Here is a 20,444-nt window from a genome sequence, read left to right on the forward strand (position 1 = left end):
ACCAACAGGACTGAATTATTATAACAACAAAAACTCAACAATAAATGTAATTGCCCTCTGTGGTTACACTGAACATCGAACATCCAACCTCAAGCCAACTTTCTGCCAGTTGAAAATGTTCCCTATACTGTTAAAAAGTCGATATTTTAAAGCAGACGTCCTGCTGAAATTTCGAGCTTGTTCTGGGTCTGTGATCTTGTTGTTGTTCTTGCGCAATTAGTCTTGCCACCTTCACATGGAATTAAATTTGTACCAAAAGTATTGAATGTAATTTTTCAAGAAACAAAAACATACGTATATGTATGTGAACTTTTCTACAGGGGAATTTTGATCAATTCAGCTATAATCTTGTCCTGTGGACTATATGTAAAGATCTGTTATGTGAAATAGTGTATTCAGGACAGGACTAAATAAAAAATAACATGATCCCTCTTATTTTGTTAACACTATTAAGATTTAGCAGATTCTGCAAGGGGTATGCATGGGTGTGACATGGGTCCAATATTCAATGTGTCATTTGGTGTCACCAAATTCAATTCAATTCAATTTTATTTGTATAGCGCTTTTTACAATAGACATTGTCTCAAAGCAGCTTTACAGAAATATCGACACGGTATACAGATATTAAAGGTGTGAATTTATCCCAACTGAGCGAGCCACTGAGTGGCGACGGTGGCAAGGAAAAACTCCCTAAGATGTTTTAAGAGGAAGAAACCTTGAGAGGAACCCGACTCAGAAGGGAACCCATCCTCATCTGGGTAACAACAGATAGTGTGAAAAAGTTCATTATGGATTTATATGAAGTCTGTATGGCGTTAAGAGCAGCCGTGCTGCAGTGTCGTGAAATGACACACATGTAGGCTACGGTGGAGATCGGGTAGAGTCGTAAAGCATAAAAACTGCGGAAGTGGATCAGGCACTGTACGCATAGGCACACTGTCATTTTACTGTCATCTGGGGAGAAGGTTTATATATCAGACAGTCACGGGGTTCCACCTTGTGGTGTGAGAAGTATAGAAACTGTAATTCATGCGACTAAATGAGGTAAATAATATGATTGATGACAGAAAATGGTGAAGAGGCGGCGATCGTGAAGCATCCGTTTCGATCTACGGAGGAGGAAAAAACGGTTTCCGAACAGGATTTAGTCTCTGTGCACTGATTTTCTTCAGCTAATTAACGTACCTGGCAAAACACACGTTTCAGAAACCACATTTCTTCTAAAGTACATAGAAATATTTATAAAATAATCTTTTCACTTAACCCCGGCCCACACACACACACCCATTCAAACACTACAGATAATTTGGAAATGCCAATCAGCCTACAACACACGTGTTTGGACTGGGGGAGGAAACCGGAGTACCCAGAGGAAACCCTCGATGCACAGGGAGAACATGCAAAGTGATATCAGTTTTCGTTGTTGTCGTAGTCGCTGATTGATTTACATGGTATTTTGCTTGGACCTTACTTCACATCTGTAATTCAGAGAAAAGAACAGACGTAGCTGGGAGTAACTTGTCTGTGAATATGTGTCACTTTCGAAACCCTCTTGCACGACACCAATGTTTTCCAAGTTTCTACAGAGCGAGAAATGATACGTCCTGATACTCTGCATGACGTCTCGGGCTAACATTAAAGTTGCATAAACAGTTCAACTGTAAGCATTTTATTTCAAGTAAAGTTGTTAGCTGCAGAATAAACCCTCACTAACTCTCACACACTAATCCCTATTAACGCACAGCGCAAATCTGATTACATCTCTGCTAGCCACTAGAATCACTCTCGGCCATCTGCTAGCCGTCTCACACGCCCGCAGAAATGAACGTGCATTCTTCATTCGGTCTGAGTGAAAAGAAGCGCTGAAGACCCCGGAAAGTGAAATACGTTGAGAGGACTGAATCCTGGAGACTTTTTTTTTTTTTTTTTTTGCAGTATTTTTTATTTATTTAAGTTATTACTTATGGAGTTGTGAAAATCATACCACGTACTGAGAATACTCATGTGAAACATTGTTTTAATGCACATAAAATCATTTTCACTGTTAAAATGTACATTCGGGTGTTCGATTAAAATCTTCCGCTGTATATTACCTTCCTTAAAATGCTGATTAACCGTGAGTAAAGATTACACAAATTAACTTTGATGCTGGCCATCTAAAAATAGACACGTGTGTGTCGTAGATAATCTTTTCAGGGACTGGACTAGCAGCTCATCGGTCCCACATCGGAATCACCTGAAATGTGAAGTAAGGTAAGATATTTCATTTCCATCATTTGTTTATTTTACTCACCTGAAGTAAATAACGTATATTCAATACGAACGTTGTCCTAATTTGTAAAAAAAAAAACAAACATCAATTTCCCAAATTATGGAGCACTTTGATGCCTCTTTTATCTGACACTGTTGTAATTGTTTATTCATTTCAATAACATATGTTTTCATATTTATCATTATATATACACTCATGATGTATATGTTCTAAGGTGTATGACTTTCTAAGACTAATTAAAGAGTAAATGTGTTAACGTTGTCTCAGAACACATCATAAAGCTGGCCATTAACTAGATTTCAATGTAATTGCCTTGTGATTTAATATCATCAGACTGGAGTATTTTTTTTTTTTTTTTTTAGATAAGCAGAAAAAATAGCACGGAAAGAGAGTGACCACCAACAATTATGTTTTAATTTGATTCATTTTCATGTGATTCATTTACATGTGATTCATTTTCATGTGATTCATTTACATGTGATTCATTTACATGTGATTCATTTACATGTGATTCATTTACATGTGATTCATATTCATGTGATTCATTTACATGTGATTCATTTACCTTCTCTCTTCTCTCCTCCCTTCCCTTTCCCAAATGTTTCATTGAGAAGAAGAAAAAACAAACAAAAAAAACCCCAAAGGAAAACAAAATTAAAAGTACCAACCCCCCCCCAACCCCCCAACCCCTTCTGGCTACTCAAATAACTGTCGCTGGTTATATGAATATTATAAAACCCAAGAACAGGCACAAAAATTTAAGTGGGAAGACCATCCAACAATTATACACAAGATCTATGCATGAATAGATAAATATAGAGATGACAAGGTAATGTAGCAACTGCTTGAGGCACTTGTTCAATGCTGCTCATTTTTCAGAAATAATGGACAAAAATAATAAAAATAATAAGTTTTGAAAGAGGTTCATTTATTTAAATGTGTTTCTCTTTTTCTTTTTTTTCTTTTTTTAATAGTAGATCTGATTGACCATGAATACCCCTCCCCATCATGATCCACAACAGCCAGATGTTTTCTTGGGGAGCATGCAGACTCCACTGTCCAGACCCCAACTTGCATCCAAAGACTCAAAGAGAGTTTGTTTTTACAAGAGTGGAGACCCGAAGTTTTCTGGACACTGGGTAGTCATCAACAGTCGTACGTTCAAGACTTTTGATGCCCTGCTGGACGCCCTTTCAAACAAAGTGCCTCTACCGTTTGGGGTGCGCACCATCACAACACCCAAAGGTACACACGCGATCCGGAGCTTAGACAATCTGCAGCACGGGGCCTCTTATGTGTGCTCAGATCAAAGAAAGGTCAAACCCCTGAACCTGGATGATATCAACCAGAGACATGTCCCCTGGAACAGCACCAGACCTACTAGCGGAGGACGTCAGGGACGCAGAGGCCTGATCCGGCAGCTGGTAAAGAAGAATGAACTAGGCAGGATGGCAAAAATGGCTGAAAGTACTGTGACAGTGAGGACACCAAAAAGGCTCGTGGTTCTTAAAAACAGGGATCCCAGCACTAAACGCATAGTTGTTTTGCAGAGGAGGACAGCTCCGACTTTTGAGGCGCTCTTGGAATACCTTTCCCAAGTGATGCAGTTCCCTGTGGTTAAGCTATACACCGCCGATGGCAGGCGAGTAAGTGCTTTAAAAGTACTGCTTTTGTGAGCGCGACACAATTTTTGCCCAAAATGTAGTCGATCACTCAAGATGTGTTTGGTCTCTTTAGTTCTACACCCTTAACCCTTTAATGCATGGTGTTTCTGCCATTTTTTTGATAGGCAGTAAAACAAAACTTTCCTAAATAACAGGAAAAAGCAGGCTTTAACTTTGACATAACAACAACAACAAAAAAAAACTTCCATGTCACATGACCAGGAAGTGCTATTTGCACGTCCTTTTCTGCAGTTACGCAACCTTTTGGCATGGTGAAGGCCATCAATGTGAAGGCTCTCAAAATGTGATAATTTTTTCTATATTTAGGAAAAACCACTATCTAAGATAAATTAGCATTTATTTTTTGCCATTTAAACAAGTTTCTATATGTTTTGAGTATTCTGTTGTACGGTAAAATGTCATCGTTGCCATATGGCAACAACATGCCATAATGGAACTGTGGTGTTTGCGGTTATGAATTGAAACAGACCTACATGGCAACAAAGACAGTAGGCTTCTCTAGCAGTATATTTACATGGTAGGCTGATTGGCGTGTCTAAAGTGTCCGTAGTGTATGACTGGGTGTGTGAGTGTGTATGTGATTGTGCCCTGCGATGGACTGGCACCCTGTCCAGGGTGTACCCCGCCTTGTACCCGATGCTCCCTGGGGTAGGCTCCAGGTTCCCCCGCGACCCTGAAGAAGGAGTAAGCGGTAGAAGATGGATGGATGGATGGATGATACTTTCCCATTGCACATTGGCAATGACATATGGCAACAAATTACCAACCAAATTTTTAAAAACATATCTTTATTACTTGAACTACTTCAAAGCAATAAAAATCCACCAAAACATTTTTTTTTTTATCTATGTAGAGGGTTATGTATAGTCCCCAGCAAGTCAGTATGCTTCATGCCTCAATCATCACATACTCAACTCAAAAGGCATTATTTGACTAATTGATTCCGTTCCATTTGTTTTATGTAATAGAATCAAACTCTCCATGCACAAATATAAGTAAAATAGAGTATGAATCATTACAGTGGATATAAAAAGTCTACACACCCCTGTTACAGTCGCACGTTTATGGGATGTTTATGGGGACCTGACAGCTCTGCTCGGGAGTAACCATAACAGGACGACTCACGAAAGCAACTGTAAATAAACAAATAAATAAATATACACTATACACCATTCCATTTGTAGGTTGAAGGTCTGTCGGCCCTGATCCTGTGCTCTGGTGTCATCGTAGCAGCTGGTAACGAACCCTTTCAGCCGGCTAACTTCAATCTCCAAGCATCCGCTCAACCCTCACACTCAGTCATGTCTGAAGCCACGGGGCCAACAAAGACACAGCCATTGCCACGTAAGCTGTACAATCATTTCTTTAATGTACATTTCTACCGGTAGTGATTTACAGTGCCCTCCAGATGTGATATGTGTGAGTAAGAGGCAGGACACAACATTTATTTACGTTTATTCATTTAGCAGAGGCTTTTATCCAAAGCGAGTTACGAGTGAGGAAATACAAGCGAAGCGAGAGATCAAGCGGAGAACGATACAAGTAGTGCTACTGCACACGATTTATAATAGAGTTCTAGAGAAGTAGAGGTGTAAGAGCCAGAGGAAGTTTCTTTTTATTTTATAAATAATGTGGGGTCGGCGTTTTAGGGGTTAGTCGAGTGTTCGGGGAAGAGGCGGGGCTTTAGATGTTTTTTGGAGATGGTGAGAGATCCTGTGGTCCGGATTGAGGTTGGAAGTTCATTCCACCACTGAGGGACGGTCAGTGTGAAGGTTCTGGAAAGGGGCCTTGAGCTACGATGAGTAGACACTACTAAGAGTCGGTCGTTAACCGATCGCAGATCGCGTGAGGGAACGGAAGCCTTCGGGAGAGTGTTGAGGTAGGGCAGCGTCTTGTAGGTGAGCATCAAGGCCTTGAATTTGATCCGGGCGGCTACAGGAAGCCAGTGGAGGGAGATGAAGAGGGGTGTGACATGGGTACTCTTGGGCTGGTTGAAGACCTTTTTTGAAATCTTTAAAAAAAAAAAAAAAAAAAAAACCTTTGTGCCTGGAGGAAAAAAGCACGTTTAAATAAAACTACACAATATTGTTGTATGTTCGAGCCCAAAATATCACTTATTGTATGACTTATTTATGTCTTTTTATATATTAAATGTTCATGAAAGTTGCCAATAATTCTGGAGGTCATTGTATAACAACCAACACTCTACTTATACTTATTCAGGATTTAAATATATATGTATATTTACTCATGTACTTTTTCCTTCTTTGTTTTGCCTCTTTCCAAACCGACCTTTCTGATAACACCTGCAAATTTTTGGGGAAAAAAAAAAAAAACAACCTGGAAAGAAGTCCAACAAAAATCAGTTAGACCAAGATCAAGAAATTTCTCATTATCATCAGAAAGATATTTTGTAAATCAGATCAACATGTCGCTAAACGGAAGTCACTCCCAGGAGAATGACGTGAAATCGGGATCGACGGCGAGCGTGAACAACCGAGCACTAGAATCAGAAGAGATGGAGAAACGTGACTTCGTGTCTGGTATCGAGGAAGACGATCGCTTAATTAAACCTTCAGATGATGAGATTGAGAAATCGTTCCGTGTGAACCAGGACGGCAGCATGACCGTGGAGATGAAAGTCCGTCTCACTATAAAGCAAGAGGAGATGATTCACTGGACCACCACAGTGAGTCGAGCCTGTGTTAATAGCCAGGAGATGGCAGCGTTCTCACAACCAGTCTCAAGCTACAACTCCCCAGATAATAAAAACAATAATAACAACAGAACACGAGAGTCAAAGATAGATGGCTATGAATCTAAAGATGAGAATACGCAAACCTATAAAGCAATCAAATTCAACAAGGAAGGAGAAAATCACCGTGAAAGCGCTACTTCTGAGGCCTCGGAAAATCCAAAACCGTGTTTCAGGAGGCGGCCTACTCCGGGACCTAGGCGTGTCGGAAGGAACGAAACTTCAGTGGAGAATATAAAGAAGCTATCACAGACTGCTGTTCAGGAAAGCACGGTTGGTGCATACTCATATGTGGAACACACATCTGAAGGTGAGCTATTAGAAGGGTACTGTGTTGTCAGTCATAGCAGCTCTAGCAGTACAAGACCTGTACCAAAACCCAGGAAGAAAAATTTAGTGGAAGCCAAGCATAATAAGACTCACTCCTCTCGCTCAGGGATCGCAGCGGCTCTTCAGCTGCACAACAAAGGAAAAGAGGTTACAGAAACTGTCATGCAGATTCATCGGTCACAGGATACCTGTGAAAACTGTTTCGCAAAAACTTGGGCTGATGCGGATGACAGGTTGGTATCGGTGTCTCGAGAACACAAAAAGTCAGGCTCAACTGAATCAGGGCCTCGATCTTCAAGCAATGCCTGTGACACCGATCTTACCAAACTGTCTCTGAGTTCTGGTCCTGGGAATGCTAGGAACAATGAACTCTTATCTTTGCTGTCTGGCCACTCGGACCTTTCGCAAACAAAAAGCAACAGTGCATCCTCCTTCACCGACTATGAAAATCAAGCTAGGTGTGACTCCTCCGACAAAGGACTGGAGATATCCCCTAAAAAGCACTCTGAAAACAAAAGAGTTCTTAGTAAGAAGAGTGAAAAGGCACCAAAAACTGAAAGGTCCAACAAAGGTGTGTTTCTGAAAAGCACTGTAAGAGACAAAAAGCAGAAAGGTAGCGTTCCAGACTTTTTAAAAGACCTAAAGAACGGCGATTCTCCGGAATCGCAGAGCCGCAAAGAAAGTGACAAACACGGGCAGAAGCTTAAAAAGAAAAAGAAAGGTCAGTCACCTTTCCGTCATAGTAACGTGCTAAGGGGCACGTCTGAAAATATAAACTTAGGTCATACGGACATTCTAAGGCCTCGCATTAAGGACAAATTAGACGTCATCCCGCCATCTCATTCAGCACCTTTCAAGATTCTAACGAAGCAAAGGTCTGTGAATGGCAGCATAACAAATTCTCCTAAACAGAGCAAGGAGTTGAGTGAAAGTGTTTCTATGCCAGTGCTACAGTCATCCCCCTGCAGTGTGCACCAGTATGTGGAAAACTGGCTGGCAAACATTCACTCGGAATCAGCGCTCTATACGGATGAGTTAAACCTGCATGAATCTCGAGCTAGGTTCCAGATCGAAAGTGATTTCTCAGACGTTTCAGAAACGAGAGGGGAATTAGACAGCGACATTTTGGTGGAGAACTGTGCTGAAGGTTCTACTGTCAAGAAGCCAGTGTCTCGACCACTTGTGCAAATTAGGTGTGAGGGAGAACCTGTGGAGACACAGAACCTGGGAAGATTCTGTAAATCAATGCCAAGCGTGAGAATGCATGCTGCTGAACAGGAGATTGGAACAAGAAAGAATAAGTCTTCAGAGGACTTGCTTCCCAAATTGCCAGATGTAGGGAGTGAAATATCACCAAACACACAGAACTCTAGGTCAGTTATGAAACAAGTTTCAGAGCAGTTATGTTTATCCATCCAGTTTATCAGAAGAGCCTGTAGTCATTCTCATCTATCATCCTTGAAGAAGAATACAAAATCCAGTAGCCTTCCCGACTTCTCATCACAGTTAACCTCTGCTTTTGGCTCTCCATCAAAGGCCCTTCTCTCCTTCCTGACGGTGATGACACTGAGAGATGGAATCGCCAACTCTGCCAATGAAGACTCGGGTTCTGACAATGCTAATAACTCAAGAAGCAATCCAGAGGCTCTGCAGGTTATGCAATCCATACAAAAACTGGCCAGCATGGAGGATGAAGAAGAGCTTAAGGCCAGCCTGGCAAGTCTCCGCAGTTCAACTTCTGCTCAGTTGAAGAAGAGCTGGAGCGATTTCCAAGAGAGAAATTATATCCAAGAAAGTCCCCTGCTGTCACCAAGACAGTCAGAGCAAGAGTTTGCTCTTGAGGTCGACTCAGAAGAGGGCTATCAAGATAAAGGGCCCGTTTTTGGTATCACCGAGTTAATGGACGAGCTAAACATGTGTGAGGATCTCCGCCGAGAGATCTCCTCACTTGTTAGAGGTGATTTGACCGATTTCGATAGAGCAAAACCCACTAAGGAACATCCAGGTCAGGAAAACGAAACCACCAATGTTGCCCTCAAGAACGAGGATGCCACTACGAAGGATGATTTAAGAGGGCTCTTAGAGGAAGAAAGAATATATTTAGAGGAGCGAGAACATCAGTATGATTATATAACAAGCACCAAGCCTGCAGATTTATCCAAAGAATCTGAAGAAGTACACCTACTTGAATCAAGTTCCTATAAGCCAACACTTCTGAGTAAAGATAAAGCTATGGGAGAATCAGACCTAGTGAAATATGTCCAAATTGAGGATATGTCTAACCAAAAAGGACTAGTTCCATATATAACTGAAATTGCAGATGACGTTAAGACAAACCAGGAAAGGAATGTGGATAATGAACCGAGCAACGCAGATCTATGTGAGGAGAAGCAGGAGATGATGGACAATGTCCAAATGATTGAGGAAAAGTACACAGAAGATGAGATAATCCAGGTTGATGAGTTTCAGGTGCCAGATTACAGTCCATCTAATCTAGAAGACAAAGTGAAATGTAGAAGGCAAGAAAGTGTAGGTTGTACGCTCTCTGAATCTGAACTGCTTTCTCCCACTTCGGAAACAGAGGGGAAAAATGTCCGATCGAATTCTGAGGTGATTGATAACACCGTCAGGAAAAGGGGAGATTGGACAGATAGTTTAGAAGGATGTGGCATTCATTCAAAGGCAGAAGACACCTACTTTGAAACCAAGGAGCATCCTAAACAGCCAGATATAATATCAGAGACTGTAGAAGCACACCTTCCAAACAATGACACTATCCAAATAGAAGAGAAGAATGCAACACACGAAGATGCTAGATCGGAGGCATCCGACTTTAGCGTAGATGAATCTGATCCATACGGTAATGACGATAATGCCCTAAAGGAAGTCGAGATTAACAATGGCCATGAAGTAACCATGTGTAGCACATCAGAATGTGAAAATCCAGCTGACGGACCGCACCAGTCTTCAGTGTCCGATCAAGAGGATGAACACTCTGACCATTACAAGTCAGCACCAGAAACTGAACACGAGCTCCAGAAGTCAGAGGAGGGAAGTGTCACTGAGAAACAGGCTCATAATGCTAACGAGAAAGATGAAGAAGCGGATGAGGATGAAGATTTTGCTGCAGAACCAAACTCTCCTCTACACCTGCACCATGAAGGTGAATGTTCAGACCGCTCAGAGTCGTATAAAGGCCGAGAAGCGATAGGTGAACTCCAGAAATCGGAGGGGGATAGCGTTAGTAAGAATGCAACTCGCCCTGCTGAGGAGAAAGATGATGAAACAGATGGACATGATGACGAGCAGAGCAATGCTTTAGATACTCAGTCACATCACTCCTTCTTGGAAGATCCTTCATCCCTGAGGAGGGACTCGTGCAACAGTGAGGAAAAACATCAAGCCCAGTCAGTAGATTCTGCAGGAACGGAAGAAGCAGATACGGCTCACGATTGTCATTGTGCGCATCCTACGGTGTTCCCCCAGCAACTGCTGGATTTTATCAACTTAGCACTGATGTCCTCTGCTCTGATTTTCGAATATGATTCAAACGGCCGTCTCCGAATCAAGCCAGACAGATGCAGAAACAGAGCAACGTCTTCATCTAAAAGCAATATAGACAATCAGTATGCTAGGAGATGTCTTCCTAGTCCCAACACATCTGACCTCTCTGATTACAGGCCCGATACTTCAGATAGTGGAGGAGACCCGTCACAGTTTTCTACAGATATTTTAACCGAGAGTGGAGAGGATGATGCAGAGAGGCCGTTCATTTACCAACGCACCGTGAAGCAAAGTTCTGAGAACATCAACAGTCTTAGCTCTTTTCCTGACTCCATGGTTAACAGTACTATGCAGGTCCCAGTCTACTGCAACTCTTCAGACTCTATTGGGAATTCTGAGCTTGAACAATGTCTAGCCTTTCTTGCAAAGGCTGACTCTGGGGAAGGAATCCTGATCGATAAAGGCAGGTGGCTTCTTAAGGAGAATCACCTCATTCGTAGATCTCCTCCTGTTCCGATGGGAATGTATGAAAATGTGGATACAACGTCAGTTGACACAGGTCAAGAAAACACAAGCGAGGACGCCTCCTACGTACCTTGTGGGAGAAAACAGTCCCCACTAGCCGTCCTATCGTCTTCTGAACTGGAAGACATGGCCAAGCCCTCCACACCCAAGTGTACATACTTCACCATGGCTCACGGTAGTGACTCCGACCCTTTTCTGGATAACCAGAGCATTAGCAGTAACAAAGGGAAAGCTTTCAGTCGAAAAAGCAAGGCAGTATCACCACTGGAAGAAACATCAAAAATGTCGGCAAAGAAAAATGGAAGCCTCCCCTCTTTTACATCCGTGGATTTTAAACTGGCCACTGGGAAAGTCCATCCAGCGGACGGCACGGCAGCTAGCGTGGTGGAGAAATCTGCCAGATCCCAGAGCTTAAGATGCAACACACCACATGAAGAAGATTCAGTACAGGGGCTGAGTCTTAGATGTGGACAGCATTGCCCAATACTGTAAACAGTAACTGTATGTACATACTTCTTAGTTTCCCCCTCTATATTAACGAACTGAAATATCGTAGGAGGATCGAGAGAGTTTACCCCTCCACTTTGGTGCCTCCGTCAAAAATAGTTAACTGATAGTAATGATGAAAACTTGAAAGCAGTTTTAAACACTGAATGAAACTAACATTCGAACATAATTCATAATAAAACCGTGCCGATGGAGTTGTGTGGAATTTATTTGACTGATAAATGAACCCCTGCCTTAAAACATAAGAAAGATGTAAAAAAAAAAACAAAAAAAAAACTACTAGTTATGTGTAAATGTAGTGTAGAAGACTGCGATTGCGGTGCAGCCCTAGTCATCATGAAATACTGCGTCAGCGTACTTAATATGCAACAACATAAGACTAGCATAGAATTCTTTTTAAAAAAAATCTTTTAATGAAACAGATGACAATCTTATCTTCTTTTTCTGATGAAATGGAAGCCCATGTCTGAGCAAACATGGCATTGAGATTCTGCTTGTTGTTTCTTTTTTGTTTTTTGTACGATGGAAATAAATGCCACAGTGGTTGCCAAATATTAATGACGTTAAATTAAAAACACTACTTATGGTCATATCGAGGCACTTCTTTCTATTATTCCATATTTTGTATTCGTAGGTGCACTGAACTGTTTGTTAGCTGCCAAGGCTTCAATAACCATTAAAGCTTATTTTCCATGTGAAGAGTGTGAGCCCATATGAGGACTATAACTCGCCTACAATTATGAAAACCACGAGTTCGATATGTAACGAAGGTTTATAGTTTCATACTGTGTCGCCCTCTAAATTACCTCGCTTATACCTGACCTGTAAACGTAACCGTAAAACCATACTTAATACGGTCTGGGTTGTATTTGCGAACGCATTTTGCTGCCTTAGAAGTAGGAGGAGTTTCTGAAGTTTAGACTAGACAAGAACGATAGCACATACATAAAGAGACCTTGATGGAGGTCTATGATTGGACAGCTAATAAATGACGTCAGACTTTTACTTGTGTCCGTTTACGTAAACTTGGAGATATTAACACGGTTCGACGATAAGTTGCACTAAACATTGCAAGTATACAGTTCTAATTGGTCATTTGTACTCCTGACAGAAAAGATCTCGCGACCCAGCAGACAACGATCTAGTGGTTGAAACGCTGGTCTGGTTGATGGATGTGTAAGGAAGGAAAGTTCCAGAGTCTGGGAGCAGTGCACGTGAAAGTCCTAGCAACCAGGAATGTGAAACAGTCAGTAGGTGAGCTGAGGACTGCAGGGTGCAAGGAGGGGTGTAAAAAAAAATCAGATTTAATTTAGATAAGGACAGCGAGGTTGTGGAGGGCTTTAAAAGTGACTAGCAGGATTTTTTTAATTAGTCCGATATTTTAGAAAACCAAGACCAAGTATATTTTGCCAAATGTGTGTTACTGGACTCATACACACAGAATTTTAAAAATGAAATCTCTTTTTTTTTTTTTTGGGAGGGGATTATACATTTTTGTTTAGCATTTACAGTGAGTTTGCTTTAGCTTGATCTTATTTTAAAATTAACAAAAATAAACAATAAGATATCATGTTATTTTCTTTATCAGTGTTCCAGAATCATATCATTTTGCTAATGATTTCAATCAACATTTAGAACGTTTCAAAAGGTTTAGATTTTATTTATTTATTTTTTACTTTGAGTTCTGTGTTTATTCCCATATTCAAACAAGCAACTGGGATGTGTTCATTTGTTGTATTAACTGTAGGACAGACAAGTCATAAATTTAAAAAAAAAAAAAAAAAAAAAAAACACTATAAATGTTTTTAAAAAAAAAGAAGAGTTTTTATACAATACAAGGCATGCAAATACAGTTTGTACAGAGGGTGTGGCACATTCTTTCAAAAACAAAACAATACAAAAAAGAATTTGTAATACTTTAATTTACATACATACAAGAAGGGAAGGGAAGGAAAGGGAGGGGGAAAAAAAAAACCCCTCAGCAAGGCACAAGTCCAGAAGATAAGTCTCCCTGGTCCACAGTTTAACCACCGCTGTAAAACAAGATTGATTTATCTCATCAGACACATCACTCAACACATTCGCTCATAAACAACCCCCGAAAGTGTGTAATGGTTGTGGCGAGAAGTGTGGGGCAGATCAATTTCAAATGAAAACTTTTCATGGCATACTTACACAATGATATTGTTAATGGGGATGTGGATGAGCTTGACGAAGAACCCAATGAAGCCCATGATTGCAAAACCAATCGCCGTGGCCATGGCAATCTTCTGAAACTCTGTATACATTTACACAAGACAGGAATGAATCACACGGCCTTTTCTACTTTCAACACAAGATATTTGGAGAAAAGAAACGTAGTCTGGGTTAAAATGGAATTCTTGTAAAAACACACTGTGAAGGAGAGAATAAAACGACGCCACGTGCTATTATAATCGACACTGGGGTGGTATCGTACAGCCTCACAGGAAGTTACCACCCCGAAATGGATCATTTTCATACAGTGAAGTGTCTTATTTCACAGCGATTTACCATCGATTATTGAACGCCATCATGCTTTTTTTTTTATTTAATAGTTTATAGCCACATTTTATGGTGCGGAACACCCGCAAGACAAGTTAGTTCCTGTTATCACGGCTATAAACAGCTCTCCATTCCCTCTCGGCCTCTCGTTTCTCTCGTTCGAGGTTAATGAGACACACAAAAAAATAAATAAATAAAAATACTGCCCATTAAGTGCTAACACTGAGACTCCTTCCATAAATGTAAAACAGACATCCCCTAACAGAACGCTTCACCGGATCAACAATTACACATTTTCCTTTGTTAAATACCTACTCCTTTTTTCTATCTGTTTATTATAAGTAGATTATGTGGAGCATCCAGCATACAAGTTCCTGTGAATTACTATAAAACAACGACACATTAAAGTGAGTGCATTAACGTCTTGAAACATGCAGCGTTAATCGACGTAAATGTCCACGGAAACAGGAAGGCAGGGCGGGACATTGAGTGGCTCCTCCTCCTTTTTAAACAGCCAATCGCTCGGGGTGATTTTTATAACGGTGGGGGGGCGGAACACTTCAGATTCTAGAGAGCATTTGATTGGACAGAACCTCTGACGAGACACCAAAGTACAGAATGACGTCGTAAGTATCGTCAGTTTGAACGACTCCATCTTCAAAATGTGCATGTTATCATTGTTTTGGCGCACACTAGCTTATAGATAACCTTACAGCGGATATATTCATACCGACCGAAGGCCACGAAACTTCAATTTTGAGTTCATGGCGACTTTAATACAAACATGATCTGAATTACAGACAGGACTATTGTCAGAGCTGCTGTTATAGAAAATTAATCAACACCTTTCGACCAATCAGAATTGAGAATACTACGTGGCTGTAGTAGAAGACTTTTTAATGGGTTTTGCTGGGGTTTTTTTTTTTTTTTTTAAATAAACAGTTGGATGATCTCTATGCAAGAGCTCATAGTATGCGATATCCGGTTCAATCCTCTAATTTAAAGGAATAAGGAATGAAATGTCTGATGTGATTAAACTGCATGTACCTTTCCTATCAGGTTTTGTGCATCTCTTCACCAGTCTGATGGAGTCCTTCACAAACTGCCTCCCTGGCTCCACAAACTGCATGATCTGATCCATCACGGTGGTCTGACTGAAAAAAAACAACAACAAGACCAAAAGATAACAGCTATTATTAAACATTTAAATATGAAACATATTAAACATTAAACATTTTATTATTATAAAAATTTATACATTTAAATAAATTTAATCAATTTAAATGTTTTATATTTATTAAACTAAATATAAAACACTTAAATATTACACCAAAACTTTTAGCCAAGGCAACACACACACACAATAAAGAAAAAACCTAGTCTCCTAACCAACATTAACCTTAACATTTTCAACACACATTAACGTTTAATTCCCTCCATATCACTTGAATTAATCCATCCCTAATATATTTGAACACACTTAATAAATAAATTACCTTTGAGAAGTTTTCTAAAGCCGAATACGCGACACTCACTAGCCCCAGCTCTCTTATACGCAGCTCCTAAACACACGTCTAGCTATGGCGAAGTGATGACGTTGCCTATTGCTTGCGCATGCGCACTGTGACTCCCACAACCGGAAGTCTGTTTTTTTTTTCTTCACATGATTACAGAGTACTATAAACTAGCACGTGTACATTTAATATCTTTGACTTGAGTAATTTCAGCATTGATACCAAAGCTGCGAAGTGTTTGTGTGTGAATAAGTGATATAAATATATTTTCGTTCTGGAAACAGCAGAGTAACGACCACGCAGTGGATTACTATCTGTAGTTCATCATTTTGACCACCAGATGTCACTAGCGTGCGCTGCGTTGAAAAGGTTCTATTAATGAAGTCGTACTTATTTCATTTTTTCCCCTAAACAGCGGAGAGGAAATCTTCATTGCTTCAGAAAGCGTCATTTTGCCGTCACTGGTTTACTTTTAGAAAAGTCTAGAATCACATTTTTTTGCCCTGTTTGAGTCTGTTATAATAGATTTCCTCTGTGCTAGCATCTATACTCCACATATATATGGTAGAACTAGGGCTGACATCTCCAGGGTCAGGTGTTGGATTCCCGCCGCTGCCCTGTGTGTGCGGAGTTTGGATGTTCTCCCTGTGCTGCGGGGGTTTCCTCCGGGTACTCCGGTTTCCTCCCCCAGTCTAAAGACATGCATGGTAGGCTGATTGGCGTGTCTAAAGTGTCCGTAGCGTATGAATGGGTGTGTGAGTGGGCCCTGCGATGGACTGGCACCCTGTCCAGGGTGTACCCCGCCTTGTGCCCAATGCTTCCTGGGATAGGCTCCAGGTTCCCCGTGACCCTGAAAAGGAGTAAGCGGTAGAAGATGGATGGATGGATGGATGGACATCTCACACCTCCAGGGTCAGGGGTTCGATTCCCGCCGCTGCCCTGTGTGTGAGGAGTTTGGATGTTCTCCCCGTTGTAATGATGATGTCATGTGGGGTCAAGGGGCGTGGTCACCGCCCTGCTCTTTCTCTCTCTGTGTGCTGACACGCAGTCTCGTTAAGGTACCATTTTTGGGTTATTTTACTCGGTTAATCCTCTTCTAATGACCGACGTGTAACCATGCGCAAGCCTATGGTATCCTTCAATATAATAAACAAAGAACAGTTTGGACACGAGAGAGTGAGTGAACTTTAACTGTGGCTTTCATATTCGATGCTCGTAAGGCAAGTGAACTGTAAGCGAAGTTTCATTTGTACCGGACTTTTAGTTAGCTGGCACGCATGCTAGCGAGATAAACTAGCAACCACCGTAGTCTCACTACTGCATTGGTGGAGATAACCCACCGTGGGATAATTTAAATTTTTTATTTTTATTTTTGCCACTATAGGTTTTATAACTGTTGCCCTCCACGTTTTTCGAGAATTTCCCTCACTGTTTTTCTGCGTCTTTCCAAGTTCTTCCTTTTTTTTTTTTTTGACCTTGTTGTGACTTTTGTTTGTGTGACTTTGCTGTGAGAAATTGTGTGCAGCGGCGTTGTCAGAGAGCCGTGAATGCAAGGCAAGGACTTTGGAAAAGGAAAGGCACGTTTCTGATTGACTGATTCGACAACACACCTCGGCGAGCTCTGCCTACTACTGGCCTGCATAGTGGAGGACAGGACAAGGCAGGATTTTTGTGTCTGGATTCTATGGACAAACGAGCTAAGTAGCACTTCGTGAGCAGAGAAAAATGCACCGTGTGTTTAATACTTATGTGATCCGGTGATTTAAAATAAAAATAAAAAACAAACACTCATTCATTTAAACTGTTACTGTTGGATTTAAGGTTATCTGTTGCTATTGGGAGTACATGCAGTGGCTGGGTATTTTGGGATACATGTGTATATATATGCATGCATATATTTTTTCTTCTGTATATGTGTCTTAGGATCCTCACTGCGGTCCGTTGAGATACATACTCTCACTGATGTTAATGTAACTAATGTTTTTTTTTCCCCCCTTCTCATTTAATTATTGATAGGGTGTTCTGCAATAGTATAACCACATTTCTCCTTAGATTCTTACTCAACTTTTGCAATGGCTAAGCGTTTTGATATATTCACATATGGGGTGATAATGATGAGGGTAGTTTGTTTTCACCTGAAATTTTGGATGGTAGCTCTTTCATAGTTCAGCGTCTTGCTGCTCAGGTAGATCAGTTGCAACGACCGGTAGACACCCTGAGCTAGGCATTTAGTATGTCTGTTGACTTACAACGCAGCTTGCTGCAGCAGTTTGAAGATCTGACTTCTCAGCATTCACGTAGACAGGACACAAAGGCACGCCCTATACTTACCTCAACCCCTGCAACGTGCACACTCACTAGCCACACCAACCAAGATCATCAGAGTTCTCAACAGACACAGGGACAAACCTCTAATCCTTACCCTGTATTTAACTAAAAAAAAAAATGCATCAGCTCATCACACAGCTTGGTGACGTCTTCCACCTCCTTCGTCTTCTGCTCAAGATTCTTCTCCACTTTTGCTCCCTCCGCTCCCATCTTGGCCAGCTGCTGTATCTGCTGAAGCATTCGGCTCAGCTCGGCCTGCGCCAGGTAGTCCTACTGCTAGTGCTGCGGTTAACACAACTGTGGCCCGATTGAGGAGTTCATCGGCCTTGGCCAGGAGTTCATCGGCCTTGGTCGGGATATCATCTGCCGATTGTCCAGCGTGAGCTTCTCGATCTAAGCCTTCAGATCCGTATCTCTCTCCTCCGCCTTCCGCTTCGTCAGAGGGCAGCCGTCAAGGTCGGATTGCCTCCAGAGGCAGATCTGGTTGCGCGCCTGGAGCTGCAGCCTCTTGGACATGGGATCTATCACGGGATCTGGATCGAGCACGTCTGGACATGATGTCTACTTAATTTTTTTTATTTCCACCAAAATGTGACTGAACAGTCCTGAGGAAAGGCTCAATTTCCTTCTCCACTTTTGCTCCCTCCGCTCCCATCTTGGCCAGCTGCTGTATCTGCTGAAGCATTCGGCTCAGCTCGGCCTGCGCCAGGTAGTCCTACTGCTAGTGCTGCGGTTAACACAACTGTGGCCCGATTGAGGAGTACATCGGCCTTGGCCAGGAGTTCATCGACCTTGGTCGGGATATCATCTGCCGATTGTCCAGCATGAGCTTCTCGATCTAAGCCTTCAGCTCCGTCTCTCTCTCCTCCGCCTTCCGCTGCCACAGCCCCTGGGGCTGATTGCTGTCTTCCCCTACCTTGGAGCTCTTCATCAGAGGGCAGCTGTCCAGGTTGAACTGCCAGAGGCAGATCTGGATGCGCGTCTGGAGGTGCATCCTCTCGGACACGGGATCTGGATCGACGTCCGGACATGATGTCCACTTAATTCATTTTTTTAATTCCACGAAACTTGACTGAACGGTCCTTATTTTGCTTGACTTTGAGAAGCCTTTTGCAGTACACACGGATGCCTGTGATGTGGGCCTTGGTGCCACATTGACCCAGACTGGTGAGGATGGTTTGGAGAGGGCTGTTGCTTTTGCAAGCCGTACCCTGCACAACTCGGAACGCCCATATTCCACTTCAGAGAAGGAGTGCCTGGGGGTAATTTGGGCTCTGGAACATTTTTGTCCGTACAATGAGGGCTGTAGTGTCACAGTGGTGACGGACCACAATAGCTTGAAGTGGTTGATGACAGGGCCCTCTCCTTCAGGACGACTGGCTCGATGGTGCTTGCAGCTGCAGGACTTTGACTTTGAGGTTGTCCACAGACCCGGCTCGGCCAATCTAGTTCCGGATGCACTCTCGCGAAACCCTATCAGTGACCCTTCGGGGCCTATAGACCTGTTACCTTACGCCACAGTTGGCTCATTAAACCTAAGGCGCCAGCCACTAATGGTGTTGGAAGACAAGAAACAGCTTCAGTCGCTCCAGCAGGCTACCAAAGTCATCTCATCACTATATACTGACTTGGAGATCGGCCCCATGTGGATTCGCCAGGCTTCTGTATTCTGGACGGGCTGGTTTACTTTATGGACAAGAGGACTTCCTGCCGGCTTCATCCACACAAGGATCTATGCTTCTATGTGCCGGAAGCGCTGAGGGGCACTCTGCTGAAATACTTCCATGATCACCCCATGGCTAGCCACTCGGGTGTAACCAAGACACTTGAGCGCTTACAGAAGCGGGTCTACTGGCCAGGTATGCGGGGTGATGTTAAGAAGTATGTATTGTCCTGTGTAACCTGCCAGCTGTCCAAGCCGACTAACCAGAAGCCGGCGGGCTACCTAAAGCCAGTGGTGGCACAGGCTCCCTTGGACAATACGCCTGTGTCCACACACCCTTACTTTGTCTTACCGTACACTGATGTGCTCCTCACTCACCCACAGTCTGTGCACCCAGAAACACACTCATACGCCTTCGCCCTAGGCATGCAGAGGTCCCTTACCTCACTTATATGCATACACAGCCCACTCACACAGGGACGTACTCATACGCCCTTCGCCCTAGGCACACACCAAGGGTTACCTGTAACTGGGAGGATAACAGGTGGACAAATCCTTATTTTGTTCCTCTAATTTAATATTGAAGTGATATGTTTTCAGTTTTTCTCATTCTCTGGTCTTATTCTGTTTTATTTATTTTTTTAAATGCCATGTCTGTGAAGGCCTTATATTGGTTTGGCAGTCTATTGTCTTACAGAAGTGAACGTTTCTTAATAGGGTAATGTGACATACTGCTTTGTTTTTGAAATACTGTTAATGCCTACGTACCTTGAGGTTTTGATGTTACGTTATTATTTCAAGCAAGTGTGAAGTTCTGAAAATGTTAATTTAATGCACA

The 20,444-nt window shown here is 42.1% G+C and overlaps 2 protein-coding genes across 2 annotated transcripts; one reads left to right on the top strand and one right to left on the bottom strand.

The window, feature by feature from the left end:
- The first annotated feature begins 2,945 nt into the window (after positions 1–2,945).
- LOC108268138 (RP1 axonemal microtubule associated) lies at positions 2,946–11,772 on the top strand. Its single transcript, XM_017472887.3, has 3 exons — positions 2,946–3,918; positions 5,142–5,301; positions 6,306–11,772. Exons 1-3 carry the CDS (start codon positions 3,262–3,264, stop codon positions 11,561–11,563), a joined length of 6,075 nt encoding a protein of 2,024 aa, XP_017328376.2. The 5' UTR covers positions 2,946–3,261; the 3' UTR covers positions 11,564–11,772.
- Positions 11,773–13,480: 1,708 nt separating this feature from the next.
- Positions 13,481–15,729, bottom strand: LOC108268140 (protein transport protein Sec61 subunit gamma). Its single transcript, XM_017472892.3, has 4 exons — positions 15,598–15,729; positions 15,149–15,255; positions 13,754–13,856; positions 13,481–13,611 (listed from the first exon to the last, which is right to left on the bottom strand). Exons 2-4 carry the CDS (start codon positions 15,240–15,242, stop codon positions 13,602–13,604), a joined length of 207 nt encoding a protein of 68 aa, XP_017328381.1. The 5' UTR covers positions 15,243–15,255; positions 15,598–15,729; the 3' UTR covers positions 13,481–13,601.
- Positions 15,730–20,444: the final 4,715 nt, after the last annotated feature.

This window comes from Ictalurus punctatus, chromosome 7 (genome assembly GCF_001660625.3).
Source record: "Ictalurus punctatus breed USDA103 chromosome 7, Coco_2.0, whole genome shotgun sequence".
Taxonomy (NCBI): Eukaryota; Metazoa; Chordata; class Actinopteri; order Siluriformes; family Ictaluridae; genus Ictalurus; species Ictalurus punctatus.